At 43.5% G+C, this 22,116-nt stretch overlaps 1 protein-coding gene across 2 annotated transcripts; it reads left to right on the top strand.

The window, feature by feature from the left end:
- Positions 1–48: 48 nt before the first annotated feature.
- Sap47 (Synapse-associated protein 47kD) lies at positions 49–19,390 on the top strand. Of its 2 annotated transcripts, none has more exons than XM_050171445.3 (8): positions 49–703; positions 1,001–1,083; positions 1,205–1,339; positions 2,796–2,935; positions 7,262–7,359; positions 8,999–9,067; positions 12,034–12,174; positions 14,419–19,390. In XM_050171445.3, exons 1-8 carry the CDS (start codon positions 364–366, stop codon positions 14,550–14,552), a joined length of 1,140 nt encoding a protein of 379 aa, XP_050027402.1. In that variant the 5' UTR covers positions 49–363; the 3' UTR covers positions 14,553–19,390. The 2 variants fall into 2 exon arrangements, with proteins under 2 accessions (XP_050027402.1, XP_050027403.1); XM_050171446.3 differs by having other exon boundaries at positions 14,422–19,390.
- The last annotated feature ends 2,726 nt before the right edge of the window (positions 19,391–22,116 follow it).

Genomic DNA, 22,116 nt, shown 5'->3' on the forward strand with positions numbered 1-22,116 from the left:
TATTTGAAAACAGTGTGGCCAACCGGAAGTGCTGTGTTTCTGTTGGTTTCTGCTAGTTTCTGTTTATTGGGAATGCTTACGGCCGTTTCGGCGTTTCTCTTAATAATAAGCCAATCTTCTCCCATCGTGACCTTGTCCTGAGCATCCAGTTAGCGTGTGTGCTAACGAGATCCTCCGCCGTCGCCTAAGCGTACATTATTTTGCTCTGGAGGGCACTGTTTATTTACAGCGCAGCGGAAGTGTCAACCTGTGTCGTCAAGCTGCGGCAGGAGCTGCCTCTGTAGTTCTGTAGTCGCGTTGGTGACTGTACGGAGTCGGATTAATTCCGTGCGCTTAACCTGAGGCTGGGGCTCAAGAGGAAGCATGGATTTCATTTCTAACATATGGAAGAACACCACGAAAGGATCGGAACCGCAAGCGAAGGCTCCGGAGTCGGTGGAAGGTGGCGATGCGCCCGACAACAAACCCACCAACGAAGCCACTAGTGAGCCTCAACCAGCAGCACCGTCCAAAGAGAGTGGTGGGGGCAGCGACTCAGGCTCGACGTCCGGGCCGGACACTGATTCTCCTCCGACTCCTGAAACGCCGAAACCAGCGGCTAATATTGAGCCTTCGAATGACAAGGGCTCCTTGGGGACGGGCATCTCTATACCGCTCGAAAATGTGTCGCAAAAGGCGATGGAATCTGCGAAATCATTCGGAAGTGAGTACACAGGCGAAGTACCGTAGTGTTTCGACACGCTTATCCTTCGATAAAATGTTCTGATCAGTTTCACGAGAGAGGGGATTATCCTGCTATGCATTCGTCGACACATTGCCACCAAGGCGTCTGCCACTAAAGACCTTGCCGCGTTCGTGTGTCGCGACGTGTTGCTGTTTTGTTTACTACGCGAGGCTCGCGTGTTGCGAGCTGGGAAGCAGTGATTGATATTGCTTTCTGTGCTTTTCGCGTGAAATTTCTGGTGGTATGTAAGAACCGGACTTCTTTCATTACTTTTAGGCTTCCTCTATTCTGTGGCAAACAAGGCTGGAAAAACTGTGCAAGAGACGGCCAAGCAGATCAAAACAACAGTTGAAGAGAATGTGAGAATTTCTTTGTCTACATTTTTTTAAAGCTTAGTGCGCATCACTGTAATATTTATTCTCGTGTACGCGTAGTCATATTGCGCTTACACACTTATCGCATTATTTCTCTTGCTTTCAGAGCATACTGGCTGACTTTAATCGCGAACAGGAGACTTTTGTGAAGGGCAAGCAGAGGTGTGACACTGGAATCTTGCCCTGGGTTGGATGTGAAGATGAAGAAAATGTGAAGCAGCAGATACTGTCCCTTTCAGCTGTGAGCTTCACCTGATACCGAAATTTGCATTGTTTTCCACACAAATGCCGTCTAGTTTTCATTATGTTCTGGAAATAACTCATAAAAAAACATTACATATAGCCTGCCTTGACAGATGACAGCTTCGGAAGAAGGGGTTGTGATGATGTTCTAGAGCATTTACTACACTCTCCTTGTAAATTTTACATTTCACTTAGCATGTATGATTGAGCCCACCTGCGACAGTGTTCTTAGCAATTATAAAAATGTGTTTACTGTTTCTTTCATTTCTTGTGATGCCCACTTGAGTAGCTAGCTTGCCTTTAATCCTTTTCAAGATGAACTCTGCAGCTATTATGTAAAGTGTTCATCCTGGGTATAAGGTCACTTGCATGCGGAACTGTATGGAAGTGGTTTAAGCATATTATTGCCAACAGCATTTGTGAAAACTGACAACAATGTGGTTTACACAGTTCTGTTGTCACAGTCGACGAAAGGCGTGTGTGTGAAGTCCATCAGCTGACGTGAAAAATCCAGAAAGCAGAATCTACATGGCACCCTACCATGCTATCTTATATCTTCATCTAGAACAATACGTTTTTAGGACAAGGATCATGAGAAGACACTTTCTCCACTTACATGAAGGTGCTGCCTTCACCATCTAATTGGAGGGTATTAAAATTTAAAAAATGTGTTTGTCACATTTATAACATACGAGTCAGTAATAATAACCTGATTTGAAACGTACTTGCATCACAAAGTGGTCTTCAGGTCTGAGGAAGTTATGAGAAAATTTCGTTATAACCATAATTACTCTTAAAACAAGGAGTAAAAAAATGTACAGAGGCAACATTCTGACTGACAAATATAATGTGCTGTTATTACCAGAAATCGGTATTTAAGGTCTGCTTCAGTAATGTAGGCTATAGGCTATGTACATGTCATTGCATGTAATTAGTGTGGCGAGGATCCGGCAGTGCAACACATAAACATTGCTTCTTGAACTTCAAACTTCATAGGACTTCATTTCATGAAGTTCACACTTTAATTTTTGTTTTATTAAAATAGGGGTTACTTAATCTAACACTAATTTAGAGACTACTTATTCCTGGAGCCAACCTTTAGTCTGGGACTGACAGGGGCATCATGAAATGACAAGCACATGTGCTAAACTTCCAAACGAGTGTCAATTAGCACTTATTTATATCATGTGCTAATAAACTCACCATTCGGCATTTGTTTCAGCCCTAGCACTAGCCGTTTCCTCCTGTCTGTCTTTTTCTCTGTAAAAGTAGTAGCTATGGAATACCAACTATCCTGAACGCATGCATTGCATTTATTAAGGCCTGTGTATGTCTTTTTCTCTGTAAAAGTAGTAGCTATGGAATACCAACTATCCTGAACGCATGCATTGCATTTATTAAGGCCTGTGTTATGTGTATTGTATAGCTTTTATCTTTCATTTGAACGCCTACAGGACAAAAGAAACTTTGTGCGAAGTCCACCAAGCGGAGTCCAGTTTGAATTTGACATGGATACCATGTCACCCATTGCCATGGCATTGCTTCAAGAGGACCCCAACCTGGAGAAAATGAGATTCGAACTTGTTCCGAAATGGTGAGTCGGCCCATGTTTATAATGCTGAAGCCTTTTCACTGCACTCAAGAATCCAAGAAAAAAAAGAGAGAGAGAGAGAGAGAGAGAAGTTTATTGAGAAGCTGGAGTTGTTAGTCTAGGCCCGCATTTTTTTTTTCTTTTTTTTTCATATTCTGTTCCATTTTACATTCTTCTTTTCATATTGTGTAGTAGTAAGTGGCCACTCCCAATGTTATGCTGGCACAGTGGCATCTGAGCCCGTGGTGAAGAGCAAAAAGAATGGAAAATGAAATAGAATTTGCACAAAATACGACCCCTGGCCAACACAAGGCATGGGACTACAGGTGTTAAGTGAAAATTTTGATTATATACGCACAGAGGTGTGACTCCTGCGCTAATTATAGCATTTTAATACAAATGCAAATTCTTGAGCCAAACTGCACGAAACACAGAAAATTGACTGAAATTGCATCATGCTATGCCAAACGGCTTCAGCATGTGTGCTCTGGCAGTGGCCGCGAACAGCGAGTGGATTTGTTCTCCGAAAAAGAGTGCAGCCATTCGCATTCTGCACAACGAGTGATGACGCGTCCCGCAGAGTCCCTCATAATTTTCGTGCTAATAACAGAACATTGCGACGCTTCCGGCAAGTAGCCGGCACACCCGCGGCCACTCCCTGATGTGTCGCTGCTGTCAAAAGGGCCAGGGTGGCTGTATCTAATAGCATGCTAGGATACAGTTGAGTGGGATGAGTCGTACGGCACTCCCTAGGTGAGACGCAAGACAACAAAAAGTAGGCTGAGAGCGCTGTGAGCGAACTAGATATTAGGGAAGCACGCAGTGCAGTGGGTTCAGCGAGCGGGCGTCTCTATCCAAAGGGTCGGTTTAACATAAAACTAGTCCAATTTGTTTTTATGCCTATATGGCTGCGAGGACTGAAGCATTTTGACCTATCAAGAAGGGCTAATGGTGGATCTGGAATAAAACGTCGCAGTTTCGGCCAAAAGGCAAAGCATCGATTGCAATAGCAAGTTAGTGGACAGCGATACGGAGTAAGGATAGTAGTTTTATCGACGGTATAAACTTGTAAAATTAACAAGCATGGTGTAACGAACAAAGCAAACAAGCAAGTACAAGCAAACATGAATACATCTCACTCGATAACCACAGAAATTTGCTGTCAAAACGTTGGAGTGAGGAAGCGCGGCAGCAGCAGCGAGCGAATTGACTTTCGTGCTGACTCTCACTTTAACACGAACTCAGTGGTGAAAGTGCAATGCACACGAAGCTATCAGCACTTGCAATGTGTCCCCATTGCAGATTGCTCTCAAAATGGGGCCCATGTGGCCGCGCCATACGCAGCAGCCGCCAGAGTAGGACGCCCTTCCTCCCCTCTTTCCGGTGCCTTGCACTCGACGGAGGACGGTGTGCCTTCCTTCCCGCTTTCCTCCCTTGCGCACGCAATATTGAGCTGTCATCATTGACTCACCCTCGCATGCATTCGCTTCCACATTCAGCTTATGGCGCGCGGCGACAATGTTATTGCCCCTGGTCTTTATATGGAACATGGCGATGCCGATGGAAGAAATGAGCCTGGAGTGTCCATATAATTGCTATCACAATAAAAACCGATTGGACTAGTTTTACGTTATACCAGTCCAGGGTTGATTGCGGCTCCCTGGGCCTGCAGTGACATATTGTGACCCAGAAATTATGTTACCTTGTCGATTGGACTGCATAATTTGCGAACACTTTCCTTTACCATCATGAACGTTGCCATGGGAATATATAGTTCGATCGTAGTGCCACTGATGTTTTCAGCTTTACAGGAAAGCATGGGCCCTGCCGCCACTCAGCCTACTCTGCCATATTCTAGTACTCTCTAGCCAAAAAGCACGCTTCTTCTACACGCTTGTGTTGGTTTATTCTGTGTTTCATCGTGGTTTCGAAGTGTGCTGCAATATTCAATATTCCATTATTACAGCAAAATTCAGATTAGCCTGCTCCAAACTGTTTCAAAGTGGAACGTTATCTGCTCCAAATTGCTCGAAAATGAAATGTAGTCTGCTCCAAGCTGCTCCAAAATGTGATTTTGTCTGCTCCAACCTGCTCTAAAATGCAATTTTACTTGCTTCAAAAATTGCTTCATAATGACTTTGGGCAGCCGACCCCTGTATATGCACCTTGATTGCAGAAGTACACACAGCAGCACATACACCTGCAGATGCAAATATGCTCACCAAACCTATTCACCGCATCTCGTTAAACGGGCCCTGCAATGCAACAGGGAAAGCTTGTTGAGCAGGGCCATTTGCATCGCCTCAATGCAGCAATTTCATGTACCTCGTAGACAGGATGTGACATCAAAGAGTGGCATGTGATTATTGGCTGAAAATGTTATGTGCGATTTACATTCGAACTATATTACAAGCACTGCGAAAAAAAAAAAAAACTACAGCATTACATTTTACAACCATGGGAACGACGCGTCAACAAGCCAAGCATTTTGGCATGCCATGGCCTCAGAGATTAGACCACACGATCACGGAGGTCACTGGAACGTCATCAGCAGGCTGAGCTGGCTTAGTAACCACGGTGCACCGAGTTTCACTAATGCCCAGAGTGAAATGTGGCATCTAGAGCCATAAAAAACTTGAGGTGAGGGTGACTATAATCTAGCTTGTGTTTTGAAATTTCTCTGATGCATAACTTTGGTTTGCATGCATTAACTATCATAATTCACTTTGCACTTTGTTCTTTGACATTCTGAGAATAGACCTAGAGCAAATATGGTGGCTAGAAAAAAGCATTGCAAGTATAGGTCACATAGCCAACTTAAAGGGACGAACACCAAAGTGGAAAGTAACTTGAGCTGTATTTGTAAATTACTCTTCTACACCACTTTTATCTGAGAAGAGGCTTGGCAAGCCAGAAAAGATGCAAAAACAAATGGTAGGTGGCTACACCGCATTGAGATTCTTATACCTGTTTGCCCCTGTTGTCGTGAATTTTTATGGCATCTGCTCGGGCCTAGTTAATTTTTTATTTGTAAGGATTGACTGCGCTATATTCTAAAAGTGCGAAAGAGTTAATTTAAGAAGTTTCCAGAACTTTTACTGAGCAACAAGGGCCTAAATACGAGAAAATACTTTGAAATCTATAACATCACACTGATGGACCAGCTCTGGAGTTTCGGCGTGAAACAAAATACAGTACTTTCTTTATTTTCTCTTCTTGTAAAAGTCCTTTACCATGAAATTAACAAAAATAGAGTTTTGAAATAATATACTTTATCTGTCTAAACTGATTTAGTTTTTCTCTTCAGTGCTCCTTTAATGTGGCATTGTACAGTGAATACTGTGGTTGTGAAAGATACTTACTAGAGAGTCGGGTTAGGGGGGCCACTAAACAATAATACCAAGTCAGTTTATTTATTTATTTATTTATGTATTTATTTATTTATTTGTTTGTTTGTTTGTTTGTTTGTTTGTTTGTTTGTTTGTTTAATACATACTGCAGACATGAAGTCCATGCAGGGTGGATAAAATACAATATTAGATCACAAGAAGTAAAACAATGTCAGTGCATCAAAATTCTGCAACAATACGGCAATAATGCTGATACAAAAAAGTAAACATTCGTGAAATTAAAGTTATGTTTAACTTAAATTCAAGTGACTCTGAATGCCGCATTTCACTCTCCCGTAATGTGGAACTGCAGCAACTGAATAGCAGTGGGAAATTGATGCTACGTAACAGATGTTGGCATGCCATGGTTCAACACCTTCTATGGTTTCTATGGTTACACAACACCTTCCACGTGAGTGTCATGATAATTGGGCAATAATTAAATAGCTGCAAAATGTAATGTTATAGTTTTTTCTGCAGTAGTCTCAATATTGTGCATACGTCAATAGCACATTACATCGTTAAGCAATGATCACGATGCCGCAGATCAATGTCGCGTTCGTTGCACGAAAGGCATGCGATGACTGCATTGTGATGGTGCTACCAGTTCCACCCAGTATGCTTCCTTGGGTGTGTTGCAGTGCCCCTTTAAGATGTGCCTAGATATAAGCACACAAGCTTTTTGCCACCCATCAGAATGGCGTCGCCACGACCAGAAGTCGATCCTGTCACATAAGCCCCACACCAAAACACCACAGCCACTGCATAACTGTAGCAAGCTGATAGCTTTCGCAGCACAGCCATTTGCCTGTATGATTTCCGTGACTGTACGAGTTCTAGATAACTCATTTACCTAAACTAACATGTACGCGTTCTTGTCTAACGTGCATAAATTTTGTTCTATGCTCAAATGCCTGTCCCCTCTTTGTATTCATATTAGGATTCCTGAAACTGACTTTTGGAGGAACTATTTCTACCGTGTCTCACTTATCAAGCAGTCAACGCAGCTAAGTGCGCTCAGTCACGGCAAGGGTGCTGGTATGTGGCACTTTTATTGTTGGCCCTTCTTTCGCTCTCTATATTTGCATAAATGATGATGTGCTGCTTACATGGATGTAAAATGTAACCAGCATTCAGGGTTTCTGGTTAAAGTTTAGAACTGATGCTGGTAAGCTTCATAAATGCATTTTCAGAAATTTTCTTGCACTAAAAAAAAACACATGTACAGTAGTCTTTCTCCAAGATGAACTCAGAGGAACCCCAAAAATCTATTCGTCTTGTCAGAAGTCCGTCTTCACGGAAGAGGTCCACAAAACTCAAAATCTGCTATTCCTGGTGCATCCAAATATCCACACTACCAAATAATAGTAGAAGAAGCATTAAAACCAAAAGGCAAGCATAAAAAAAAAGAAATTTGTTGGATTTGCATTACACAAAGTACTGCTTTATACACTCTTAGTTAAGCTATTGAGTAATTATTTCATGCTGCTGCTGGGCAAATCTGTGAGCCCACAAGCTGGCATTTTGCGCAGCTTGCTCAAAAAATCTTCAGTGCCATCATGTTGAAACATATGCGTCACCATTTTAAAAAGGTCTGGCAGTCATTCCAGTCACACAAATTTTGTTGCATTTGGGATCAAAATTGAGCAACAATAATGCATCACATCACTTGTGCACCTATACTTGTTCAATTCTTCTTCAGTTCCTGAATTTTTAACATTTAATATCAAGCACAGCACTGATCTCTGTAATTGGCCTAGTATTAGCATTCATGTAGTTCAATATCTCATCACTTTTTGTGATTTTATTTCTACATTTGATGCACCTATGGCTGATAGCTCCATATTCTTAATGACACCATTGCCATATTTATGTCACTGTACATAAGCACATACTTTGCACTGTTGCAAAGCAGTAAGAAATTAGTGACACATTACGTTGATGGCAGATACCGTGCGTATTATCTTATAACATAAACTTTCAATATTGAAAAACATGCAAAGTAATAGTACATTATAGTCGGATACAACTTAAGTCTGCAGTGAAGCCTTGCTCATGCCCTCATAACTGCCGGCCACTGTTCCTCCGTGAGGCTGCAAAAAGTTCCTACTTCAAACTTTCCCTGTTACCAAATAAGGCAGTAACCACAAAAATTAGATTATAAGCGTATAAATTTATACATTTTCGCTCGTCTATTATAGTGAAACGGTGAAAGCCTAATTCTTTATTGAACTGAAATAAAACGCTTGCTTCGCTGCAACTTATTGTCAAGTTTCACTTCAGTTGTCAGTGAAGTTTCATGAGCAAAACGGGCTCAGCAGTGAAATTAGCTGTACCGCGGACCTCTCAAGAGCGAAATTCTCAGACTCCATACACTTTGTCCATGTCTGTTGCGCACCTCATCGCTTCCAACAATGAAAAGATTCAAGAACAGCAGACAATGCAGACGTGTCAAGTACGACGCCATTTTGAAAAGGTCGCATGACAACGATTTTGTTTGCTTTGGTGATTGGCCGGCGGAGTAACACAATCCCACGTGGCCCATGTTCCTTGGTTGCCAGCTGCTGTTCTTTTAAGTTTTATCCTACAATAGATTGACAGTCAGTGACTGAAAAAAGAACAACATTTTTTGTCACAGATGAGAACACAAATTCCTGTTACTTACCTCATTTTTCAGGAAGCAGCAGCAGTGGTGACACTTCATCAGTCTCATCGCGGCAGAGTCCATCGGACGAAAGCAGCAAACGTATGTCAGCGTTGCTTCTACTGTCTTAGTTTACTGTGGACACGAGGGCATGTGCTGCGCCCGGAAATTTCGAAGGTTCCTTAAACTTGGTCAGCAGAATCAATGAATACTCACTCCTGCTCACTCACACTCGTTGGCACTCACTCACTTTCCTACTTGCACCCACTCGTACTCACTAGCGCTCACTTGTGTATATAGTCACTTCCATTTGCACTTACTGATGCCCCCTCACGCTTGTATTTGCATCCACTCACACTCGCCAACAGTTCGGACTTTCAGACTCGCGTCCACTCAAGCTTGCCAACACTGACTTACATTAATACTAGCGTTAACCAGCACTCACAGCCTTTGCCATTTGCTACTGCTCTATTTCAAGAGTATGTGTTAGTGTACCTGTGAGTGAGTATGCGAACCTATGGCCTGTTAAACGTCTTTAAGTATGCTGAGGAACGTGTCTGGTGTCATTGGGTGCCACTTCACAAATATTTTGCAACAAAAGGTTTGGGAATGCACTTTATGTGAATGGAGTTATTAATAAAATGCTACAACAGTTAAACCTCTATATATAACGAAGTCAGTAAAATCGGCAATTTGTTTCGTTACATCAAAATATTGTTGTATTGAAGTTTGACCTTTTATGCAAATAAGTACAGTCGCCGATCGATTTTTCTAACATGGAAAGGGATCGCAGAATTTTCTGAATTATTAGGCAATCAGAAATAACAAATTTGAATGAGAAAACAATTCGTTGTAATAAATTTGGGAATCGGCGATGAATGATACAGTTTCATGTCATGTACGTCAACGATATCTCCATATCGGTGGTACAAATTAAGGGAAGCCAGCCATGCTTTCGCATGCACTCCGCCCCGCGGCTAGTAGTGTCGCCCGCACTGACATGATGGATGGATGGATGGATGGAATAACTTTACTGAAAGGTCCTGCGAGCTACGAGGTGCAAGGCCGCATAGAGCGGGCTACTCCCACATTGGGACTGGGAGTTTTAACTCTCTGGCCACATCGTGGGCTTGCTGGACGGCCCAGAGCTGCTCCGCCAGGTCTGTGCTACATAATGCTTCTTGTAGCCTGGCAGAGTCTTGATTCTTGTTTGCGTGGGTCCGACCACACAGCCAGCGCAAGTGATGTACGTCTAGTGTGTAAATGCAATTTTCGCAATATGATGTTGTGTACAGCTAAAGCATGTAGTGATGTAGTCTGATCTGCGTGGGGTACGTGTTGGTTTGAAGCATTCTGAACGTGAGGGCTTCAGGCCTGGTGAGCTTATTGTGAGGTGTGCTGTATATTTTGCAGTCTAGATAAAAGTACTTTGTGATCTCATTGTATGTGGAGGGAGGGTCCCGATTCTCGCTGGGATGGTCACGACCAGAATAGGTGGCATCGCAGAAAGTTAGGTGTCGCGCGCTCCTGTGAGCCATCTCATTGAGATTGGGAGGGGCATCCTTGATCTCTCCGAGGTGTGCCGGGAACCAGCAAATGGTGTGATGCTGCAGCGGTGCGGATGTATTGACTATTTGTAGTGCTTGTCTTGCAATGGCTCCTTTCTGAAAGGCTTTGACGGCCGAATGTGAATCGCTGTAGACGTGGGTGGTGGTCGGGTCTATGAGATGATGCTATCAGGAAAAGTGCCGGCAGTGGGGAGCAAATACTTCAACTGCCTCTCACCCTGGCGGGTTACCGAAACTCGAGATTACGCAACCTCCAATACTAAACTTGTGGGAAGACAGCTTACATGGTACCACGCTGTCTCGACATGCCCACTCTTTTCACATGCAGTGGATGACCTCTAAAGCAAGGTGTACGGCTGTGTATGCACTCAGCCGTGCTTAGAGCCATGTGCAGCCACAACCGAGGCACACGCCAACTTGCCCTCCACTCCGCCCCCTCGCGCATGCTTGATCGCATTACCGCGAGCGCAATCCCTTCACCCTCTTTTCCTTTTCACTCATGAAGCCACTATATTTCTTGTCTCCCCCTCGCACACTTTCACTTGCACCTAAAGCACGAGGTGCGCGGGGTGCTATTAGATCTTATCGCACTTGGACTTTATACAGAGCATGACGCTGCTCCATGTTGGTGGTCACTCTTGTTGCGCGGCGCACAATTTGAGAGGTGCATCAGTGGAAGTTTCCATTTATTGTCTCGGCATTCCTTTGTGGCAGCAGTGAAATTTCGTTGTATTGAAATGACATACAAACACACTTTGTTATATTGAGGTCCTAAATACATTGTGTTCTATCGACAAGAGGTTATGAAAAGTAAAATACTTCGTTATATAGGGAATTTCGTTATAATGAAGTTTGTTATATCAAGGTTTAACTACTGCCCTGCCTTCGTGGATTTCCTATCCATTTTTTTTTCTTTCTGCTGTCCTCGGAGTTGTACCACTGGGCCAGCACAGTGCAGTGCTCCATGTTGCACCACCTATCATTGCACCGAGCTTTGATGCCTCCCCATCTCTTCAGACCATTGTGCCAGCACAGTGGTTCTGTGCCACCAGATGGCACCATCAGTCATGACATCACTTCATTTTTGGACCTGCCAAGAGGCATTACTTAGTCATAAAACCTAACGAAATCCGGCCAACAGCTGTCATGTTCATTGGTGTTTCGTAATAAACAGGAAAGTGGCATAGTTCTTTTAAAGTTGGAGGATAGGGCAGGCAAGCCTTTTGAGTGAGAAGCAGGGGAATGCTGCATAGGTGTGTCAGAAACAATGTTTGATTGCTAATAACTGTTATTATGGGGCACATGCGATGAATGTTTATTAGCAAATACTTGTGAGGTGATGCCTTGTTACCAGGCACATTACACACCTTTGTTAGAACTTGTTTCAGGGCACCTCTAAATGTACTTTACTCAAAGAGCTTACAAACACAACTGTAACACCATGGCTGTGAGTGCTTTTTGTTTACCATATGTGGAATAATTGTGTCGGCTCTTATCTAGAGAACTTGGCGGCTGGAGATGACGACGAGGCACTTGACAGCCCAACCCATGAATTTGTCTCGGACACCTTCCAAGGAAACAAGATCTCTGAGGAAGAAGTCAAGCTGGGCATGAAACAACTTGGCATGGGAGACAAAGCAGGTAACATCACAGCGCTTAACATTGCTTCGATAACGACCTTTGGTTTCCCAATGCAGTAGCGTTTAGTATTGGGCTTATCATGTTGCTCTTGTGAAAATATTTGCTCATGGCTTTGCTTCTATTATACCGGATCAAGACATAGTATTTAAGCACATTCCTTGGTCAAGAAATTTTCACTGTCGCCCTTGCACATGCACTAAACATAAACCATACTTTTCGTTTGGGTTAACATGCACTGAGCATTTTATTTCATCTCATGAACCCGGACAAGCACCTAGGTAGACCACTTTCCAGCCTGCAAGTTATGCTGCACATGTGAGAAAAAAAACATGCAAGCTTGTGCTGCCAGTAGAACTCAAATCTATACCCTTTGTGCCTTTCATGTTCTGAAGTCATGAGCAAAAGTATGTAGACCAATGGTGCAGGAAAAATATTTTTTACTTTCACAGCCTGGGCCTACCAGCTACAATCGAGTGGTACAGCCTACGTGAACGTGTTCAACTAATGCAGTGTGTTGAAGCAATTCCACATTGCATACTTGTGCTAGAAGAAATTTTATTTTTTTGCTAATATTTTGACCTCCAAACTTTTTCTCAACTGTACCTTTCACAGTGACCGCTTTTTCTGCTGACTTGGGGATCGTAGGATCATTGCAAACACCATAGACTACAGCAGTAGAGAGACTGAAATTACCACCATGCCCACATATACATAAGGGCATATACTACTGAGTGGGGATTAGGTGCCGTCTCCACAACTTCCTGCCATGCATGCCACCTTCTACTGTCAGATTTGCATATCTGAACTACAAGTGCTCGCTCGAGGAGTCAGGAGGCTTTTGCAAATCGACCAGTGGAGTTCACGATAAGTACACTGAACCTTGCAGTGAGCTTTTTCTAAACAGACATACTATAAATGCTTTGCTGTGCATTAGTAGCCAAAGCTTAACTGTCGTTTCCACCACTGAACATCAGTCACCATTTCTGTGGTTGGCAGGTGAAAGTAGTATGCCAATAATTACAGCACATGATGCACACGCGTGACCATGCATATTGTCACTTGGAAGCTATGAGCACGCAAGAACAAACTTGAAGAGCGAAAGCTGTCTAGTGGTCAAGCTTCTGCATACAAAACTAGCCAGCTGGGCAGTGAAGGTGGTGATACAGTCACACGTTTGTTGGATCGCATGACATAGCTTATGATCTGCCCTTACTTATGAGGCATCATGGCATGTACTACATGAACCAAGGTGATCACTGAGGCAGGACGTACTACATGCATCCCGTGATATGATAACAGTGCACCCATCCTGGTAAAAGCTTTCAGGAGTGGTTGCAATGTAATAACTAAGTGATACAGCATGTTTACCCTGCCGAGAAACATAAATATAACAACAGCAATAATGTGCCAAAAGCAAAACAGTAATGCTAGAAAAGCACATGTTAAACCCACTTATAACAATATCCAATCGCCAAGGAAATGTCATTGAAATGTCATTGTTATAACCAATAATTGTTATAACTGGGTTGCATGAAAAAAGCAGCGGGGTTAAACATTCAAACATCTTAATTAGAAGTACAGCCGAACCGTTTGCAGAATTACTGGTTTTAACAATACTCGGACGTAACAATGAGCATCTGCTGCACTGTGGCCTTTTGTATATGTTCTATGGTAAAATGAACCACTTACTACAATGTTCCTGTGCCACATTATTGGCTAGAACAATTAAATCAGGATACTGGTTGTCTACGAGAAGAAAAGGAACGCGAAACCCAGGAAAAGAAAAACGTGTGAGCTGCTTTGCCACTCCCATTTTTGTGCCACGTACTCCGCATGGCATGCATTCATTGCTCCTCTCACATCTCTCTTCCACCCCTCCGACATGTGCGAGAGGGGTGCGCGGGGCCTGTGATGCAACAAAGGCGTGTCGTGTAGGGTGCAATTCACAAGAACGGGTGTGGCAAAGAAACTCTTTTTTCTTTTTCAAAGATTTTGCGTTATTTTTTCTTTCAGCACATGCACCCAGTAGCCAGATTTATTTGTTATGACTGATAACACGGCATGGGAGCGTTTCTGTAAGCGGTTTATTTTACCCTAGAACACATACAAAAGTTGATGGTGCATTGGCTGCTCATTGTTATATCCAATATAGTATTGTTAAAATTGCTGTTGTTATCACTGGGCTGGACTGTAATAGTAGTTGACAGCGTTCCAAGTCTCACAGAAGCCGTTTTCCTTCTGCAGCAGATGATGAATGGGAGAAGGAGCTTCAGCAGGAGCTGCAGGACTATGAGGTGGTGGCTACAGACACGGCCGCACAAGGCGATGATCCCGAATGGGAGAATGAAATTCAGGAGATGCTGGCAGCCCAGAAGTAGGCTTGCTATGCACTGCCTTCTCCCTCCAGCCACTTTTTCCGAGGAACACATTCTGGGGCGCAGCCACCATGGCCCCTCCACCAAATGGCACAAGGGCGGGTAATTCAAGGTGCCCAACTGTCTGCTGCCACGCTAGTCTCATTTATGTTGTGCGTGCATCTTTTCAGCTTGTGCGTGTGTGTGTCTGCAGAGTTGCACTGCTTCGTTTGGACCTAGCACACATCACGCAGCTTTAGGCAGCAACCACATGCAATATATTTTCTACATATTTTCGGCCTGGCGTTGACTGTCATCGACATCTTCATATTGTTCTATGCAGTGACCACACTGTAGTGCCGGCTGCAGTGCATGTCACTAACTTAGTTTCTAACTAAAAAGCATAGGCCATGGCATGCATTATGACATTGATAACAGCACAGTTCTCACAGCATGAAGTGAGCGTCATGACACTGAGTCATTACTCAGTGTCTAGGCATGCCGTAAAGATGTAGGAAATATGCTTCATGTGGTTTCTTCTTTATGTTGTTGATGACTGGAGAGGCTTAATAAGCTTTTGAGTGTGCTACATTCTCTGTAGCCTCATCTTTTGCTGTGAAGCAGCTACGAGATGTTCGAAGGCTGTGACATGAGCTCGTTTGTCAATGTGATTGTTGTGGTACCTTGCACTGGAGGGTACCGTGAGCTGCCAAGTCCATGGTACACCCTGTAGGGGGTACCATAGGGTACCATTTGTGTGTGAACTAGGTTCCCAGTTTTGGCAGTACCGCTCCTCCTTCTTGCCTTCTCTCTATGAACTGTGTTGTGGGCCCAAAACACGAAGACTGTCTTCCAGTCGCTCATTAAGGAAAAAGAAGCCTTTAGGAGCAAGCTGTAGCAGACAGTTTATAGAGAACAGTAAAACAGCTTGTTGTAAAAGCTCATGTAGTGAATGGACAGGTTCTCTCTTTAGACATTTGGTTCATATCAAAGCAAATAAGTTTATGCTGCTATGGACTAGAGGTCAATTGGAGTCATTTTCTATCCTTCGTTTTGTATGTTGTGTTCAAGCCCTTATGCTATGTACACAGGTTTTTCGTCATGTCCATTTACTATGAGAAAGAAATATATAAAGCGCCTGTGATGCACAGATGTGAATGTCTGTATGTGTGTTAGAATTGTTAATGACTTTCTTGGTGGCTATTCCTTGTTTTTATTATATATATATATATATATATCTACAGTTCTTTAATGGAAGCAACTTTCATTTTGACACCTCTATTCAGTGTTGTTTCATCACCTATGTCGTATGTCACATAGTCAGCAGAATAAAGCTTCTTTTCTTTTATGATGTATGGCACATGTTATAAACCTAGCACTATCGAGGGCCTAGCTGCATAGCTGATGTGAAACAAGATATGAAAGACACCAGAATTGATTTGGCTGCATGTCACTTGTAAGGCATCTTGGAATACAGTTGGCTCCTTTGAAGGCTAACTCTGTAGAGTTTAATCCACTGGTAAGTGAAACATCAGTTTGGGGACCTTTGTTTTGGTTCTCGCAAATACAACGTACTTCACACAAACGTCCGAGACGAATTTCTCAAGTTTATTTTTATGTTTGTCCTAAAGGGGCCCTACAACACTCTTTGGAATAAAGGGGTGGAATGTGTCTGGTATTAAAGAATGTTCCATGTGGGAGTATTGTCTGACAGAAATGTTGCACTTGGTACATCTGCAGTTGTCAACTATCAAATGTTGCCCATGGTACACCTTCGTGACCTTCCTCACCTTTTCATTCTATGTTGGAAGCTGTGCCAATGTGGAGCAGTGTCACTTGCTCCACCCGCCATTGCAGTGTGCCCAGCTATCAGCGTGGCTTTTGAGATTGGTCTCTCACAACACCTGATGCCATAGTTCAGCCCTGCGGTATTGTTTTTCATCACTACATAGCATCATTCTGAATTGCTCGTGAGATCTTTCCGTTTTTCGTGCTGGCAGGAGGCACTGCTTAGTCGTGACATCTAAAGGAATCCTACCACTAACCATCGTGTATATTGGTGTCACAGCAACAAAAAAAAAATGGTGGTAGGGACTTCAACAAAAAATTGCAGAAAAGAGTGAGTGGGTTCTATGGAAAAAAAAAAATTGTACACTCTGTCCTGTACGTGCAGGGGTATAATTTAGCTTAGGCGTTTGTGGTAGTATTTAGCAGTGTCCAGGCATGTTCAAAAAGCGTTCAAGGGCCACTTTAATGAGAGTCTGCTGTGTCACTCATTGTATTCCTTGCAAGACTGAAAAAAAGTCATTATTTTATTTAGTCGGAGACAAAGGGGTTTGGCTGGTGACTAGGTCCAAGGATGGGAGTTGCAGAACGAGTAGAGCTTACGCAAAAGCAGCCATTTCTGTATTCGTAATGTGTTGCTGCTATGAGCTTACAGTGGATGACCCCAGCTTGTACAGCTAATATATGCAATGCTGGTTGTGTATTCTTTTAGTGTTTGCCCAGTTCTGCTTTTGTAACTTGCCAAATGGGCATGATTTATTTCAAGCTTTGGTCGTTGCATCTGTGTGCTGTGCTCAAGATAATGCCACATAGGAAAAGCACACGCATCCTAACTAGATCTGCAAAAGGAGTTTAAAAGCATGCTATATTGGAAGAAAGTTGCATGTTCTACTAAACCCCAAGACAACTGATTGCTGGCATGTAGATTGACAACCTGGCTAACCTTTGTACACTTGGAACCAAACTGCTTGGAAAAATGTTTGTGCTTTCTTTTCCCTTGCTTTTTTTTTTAATGTAAATTGTTTGAAAGGGAAAGCAGTTCATAACTAGATGTGGAATATCTTGAGCAGTAAAAATATAATTGTAGCAGCTCCCTCCTCGTGTGGTTCACTTTCTTTCACTGCTATAAACTCAGCAACTTTTTCTGCACTCCAGTAATAGATCTTTTTTTTTTTTTTTGCAGTTCTGTGCTTGTCCAATGTTTCATACAAAATGTCAGGTGGAAGGTTAATGAGCATTTTTAATTCCTCTTTATGTACAGCTTGGGGGTATACATCACGATGTTAATGTGAGTTTTCTTTACGGCCAGTGGAAAGCATGGGACTAGATGCTGTGCTCAAGAGGGCTAATCTCTACAGCTTGCTTATTTTCATGAATATAGCCCAATAATCCCCCCCCTTATCTCCCCACTGTGTGTTTTGCAAAGCAGTATGTGGCAAGCTAAACCACCTGGCAAATAGGCTGTGCAGGAAAGTAAAACCTGTCAATGCACTTGCTAAAAAGACTACCTTACTAGCATGAAGTTGGTGCAGGTCTTCAATGACAGTATGGTTTTGATGGCTCTATCTCTTACTGCATTGCATGCTTGCATGGGTGTCTGTATGTGTGAAGTCTGTCCCTCACAGGCATGCATCTCCCTGGTGGACTGCACACCATGCTACTATGCTGAAAGGTTAGTAGTTGTAATCGTAATAATTTCTCTTACTTCTTTTTCCAAGGAGTCAAATGTTCCCCATCACATATTCATTCACATACAGTAATGCTGTTCAATGCTGTTATTAGCCAACCTTGGATCAAAAGCTGCATGTGAAATGGGATGGCAAGAGGACTTGGCAGTCTCTCCAATCAAGCTTAGGCTTAAAATGACAAAAGTACAAGGATATAGAAATATTTGTTGAGGTGTTGATCAGCACCTTTCATTTTACATTGTAATATGGTGGCATCTTGTGTTGAGAAGAGACTACTTGAGTGTAATGACATGGTTGTATGGTTGTGGTAATGTCAGCCATCCTGCAATGCAGGTCCCTTGTTCGAATGTTTGGAGCACCCACAGATTATCAATGAGCTAAGAGCTAGGATTTTGCTGTGACCTGCACAGTGTGAAGGAAGCCACAAAGTTTCAAAGGTCTGATTTTAGGCCATGTTATGAGTAAACCATTTGTGTGAGCTCTTCATGGTGTACTTGTTCAAAACGACTACATGGTACCTTCTGTGGGATGTAAAAAGGCCTAGTTTCAATTTGCAAGAGCGGGTGCCTTTGAACGCAGCATCTTCTCTTGGCAGCCATGTATATTGCCTGTACATTTAAATATTTTAATGAAATATCATGTTGATGCCTGTATACTGTAATAGTCTAAGATTGGTTTCTTAAAATCCGTAGTGTCAGCAGGGTCCTTGTTTGTTTTGCAATTTTTGCTTGCATGTTTTTTTTTTTCTTTTTCGTATTGCTTGTTGGAGTGTGTAAGGTATTGGGCACACCCCAGACATATGCATTGAGAGTCAGAGTTATCTTTTTTCTTTGCGCCCCAGTCGGAGGCACAGCAGAGTATTGTGCAGCACAACTATAAGCCTGGATCTTGAACCTATAGAACCACTGAAATGCAGATTTACATATAGTACACTTTAAGGGTAAAAAACAAGGCAGTGCTTAAGGTATTCTCATCCAATTGAATGGAGCACAATGTGCACTGTCATGTTATGGCTGACTGCCTTTGCCATTTCAAAGCAAATGACGAGATACATTTCTCTCGAGGCTGTCTGTATGGGCTAAGATGAGTGCTGATGCCACATCTTGAAAAGTAACAATTTCTATCTGGATCAGCATTATGTCAGCATAGCTTGATGAAATGCAAAACTTAAGCATGCATCATGTGACTGTTAACCTCCAGCAAAAAGGTAACTGTCTACCTCTACTATATGTGCTTGGTACTGGAGAAGACAATGGGGTTTTAAGCATTCCTATTTATTTTATGGGTTTGGAAAGCTTGACTGGATGTGCATGCTGCTGTTAGACATATTGTGCAATGAATGTACCAATGTTTATAAATGGGATTATTACAGGTGCCCCTACAGTGCAACCCTATTTCCCTGTCTGCTAATTCTTCATTGCCCCCACACATTTCACGAGGGCAGAAACTGAGTCAATGAACCTGATCAAACACCAGCCAAGAACCTATTAGTTTTCAAACTTATCGGAGCGAGTCTGGCTCCTGTGTCACTAGCGAAATTTTCCAGAAGTACCAAGTTCTCTACTTGCACACCTAGTGGCCACAAGAAATGTGTGGTGACTTTACAGGATCCTTAAACATGCATAAAAATTTAGTCGGAGCATTGCTTTAGCATTCATAGAAATGTTTTTCGACCTTTCGTCTGTTTAATGGACAAGAAGTCGTCAATATTAATTTGGGCATGGCGATGTGTTGAAGAAAGTTCAGCTTCCAGGCCTTTGTCTGCCTTTGACTTCCTCTACTGCATTATAGAAGTGCCAGGCTAGCACTTGTGACACCCGAGGTTATGTTATCTGTCACTCTATGGTGAATACGACAGCTATCGAACTAAAGTTGTCAATGCAATAGTAAATATATGGACAGTCCAAGTGAATTTTCGCCGTCAGCGTCGCCGTGGTGTTCCGTATAGAAAGAGAGAAGTGGTTCTTGCGGGGAAGGAGAAAAGGCGAGCTATTTTCTGCAACCCATGCGGGAGCACCTCGGGCTTCCTGATCGGCCACTACTTCGCTTCCATCTCTACGACCCTCTACCTTTCTCCCTCCTACCCTCTCTCTCTTTTAACCCCATCCCCTCCACCCTGCTGGCGCTGAGCCGTGCTTCCGTATACAATCTAAGTGCAATAAGATCACGCACCACATGCTGTGTGTGCGAGGGTAAGCTGAGAAGGATGGTGGCTTGACACACACCCACTGCTAGAGATCAAGTGATCAAGCGCGCAAGAAAAAAGGGGGAGAATGGTAGCGCACGGTAATGTGATCAAGCGCCCGCTAAAGTTGTATATCCAAATGACGGACCACGGACCACCATGGACCGAGCTGCAGACCAGTCGCATGGGATCGACCACGCTTGGCCCTGCCCGTGACAGCATCCACACTGCGGGCCTGAAGAGCAGATGACAGCATGGCCCGGTAGGGATACTCTCAACCCTGCAGCTCCACAGACTCGCTGCAACGCACGTACTGCTTCCGAGATTAACGTGTCTGATGCTGTGATGACATCTTGCAAATGTTCATCCACAGTTCTTTTTTCGGACACCTCAAGAAGTCATCCCAGCTGCTGCCCCACAAAGTAGGAAATTGTTGGACCAAGGCCAAAAAGTAAAATGTGGCGTCATCTGACCACGATGCCATGGTCGCAGCAACATTTGAAAAACCAACTTGTCTTCAGCACTGCAGCTCCTGCGTATGGTGGTGCTGCCGAAACCGACCAGCTTTCTACTGTTGCCAGACCTGCATGGTGACTGCAAATGCTCTAAAAAGTCAATGGGCCGTCGCCACAAAAAAAAATGCACTCTTATTTCTTGCCTGCGCCATCTCGCGGACCTGGCGTGGGCCTGACAGACCAGAAGTACACGTGACGTGTCGCCTGATCCGCGGGCCAAAACGGGTACGGGATCCGTCGTCTGAATACATAAGGGGTGCAGGCGAGCGGGCGTCTCTATCGCGGCCGCGGCTGCGCATGGCGCGTAAGACGCACACGCAGCTCGCGTGCCCTAAAGCCCCTCCATCGCGAAAAAAGCGGCGGTGGCGCTTGGTGAGCGTGCCCTATCCTGTAGGTATAATCTCGAGTGGGTGCCGAGGCTGGGTAGCCAACGTGGCTGGTGGCTTAATATGCGCTGTCTTCCCGCCCGAATATATAATAGTGTTTTTTGGAGGTCGCATAAACTCAATTTTCGAAGATGCGGTGAAGCGAGAGCCAGCACGAAGCGTTCGCTGCTACAGGCGCTGTATTTAGGCCAGCGTTGTGACAGCGCGCGCTCGCGGTCATCATGTGCGCGCGAGACGTACCCCATGTTTGTTAATTTATTCAGTAAGCAAATGTTTACTGGAATCTATACGGCCAATAAAACTACGTACCTTACTTCGTGTAGTCTAATGTGCTTTGCTATCGCTACCAACGCTGCGCCTTTCGGGAAAAATTGCGACTTCTTTCTATGTACTTTGGCCACGATTTCCTATCATTTATGTTAACTTCCACGTAGCCCGAGCTGTAATCGCACTGCTTACGAAGTTTCCTGCAAAGCTTAAGCCCATAAAAATAATGTTTATGTTGTTTTCACAGGCATGTGAGGGCAGAGAGAGCTTAAAGGGACACTAAAGGTTACCAGAAACTCAAGTTAAAGTGGTAGTGCAATGTTCTAGAACGTCTAAGGCGTCAATATAATCGCGAACAGAGCTTTAGTAACCGAGAAATTGAGGTAAATGCAAGACACGATTTGAGACCCCCCAGCGACATTCCGGTACTAGCCCGATGACGAAAGCACTCCTCATAATTTGTGTTACTAATACTCAACTACTCGTATTAAAAATATCATTTCATTCGATTATAAGACGGAAAAAAATGCTACTTGTCTACGTCTATTCGATTCTAAGAAAAAAATAACATTTTGACGTTACCGTTCAGTAATATGCGTGTTCGAAAGGTTTCGTTTTCGCTCGACTCTGCGCGCTCGACTCTGCGCCGCGCACGCTTTGGAGTTTCAGTAGTTTCGTTATCGCGTCGTGCTGTGAGGGTTCTGCTGGCTCGCGAAACTTTCATTTGGAACAAGCAGCGAGAATGCCACGTCCATGTGATGT

Source organism: Dermacentor andersoni, chromosome 6 (genome assembly GCF_023375885.2).
Source record: "Dermacentor andersoni chromosome 6, qqDerAnde1_hic_scaffold, whole genome shotgun sequence".
Classification (NCBI taxonomy): Eukaryota; Metazoa; Arthropoda; class Arachnida; order Ixodida; family Ixodidae; genus Dermacentor; species Dermacentor andersoni.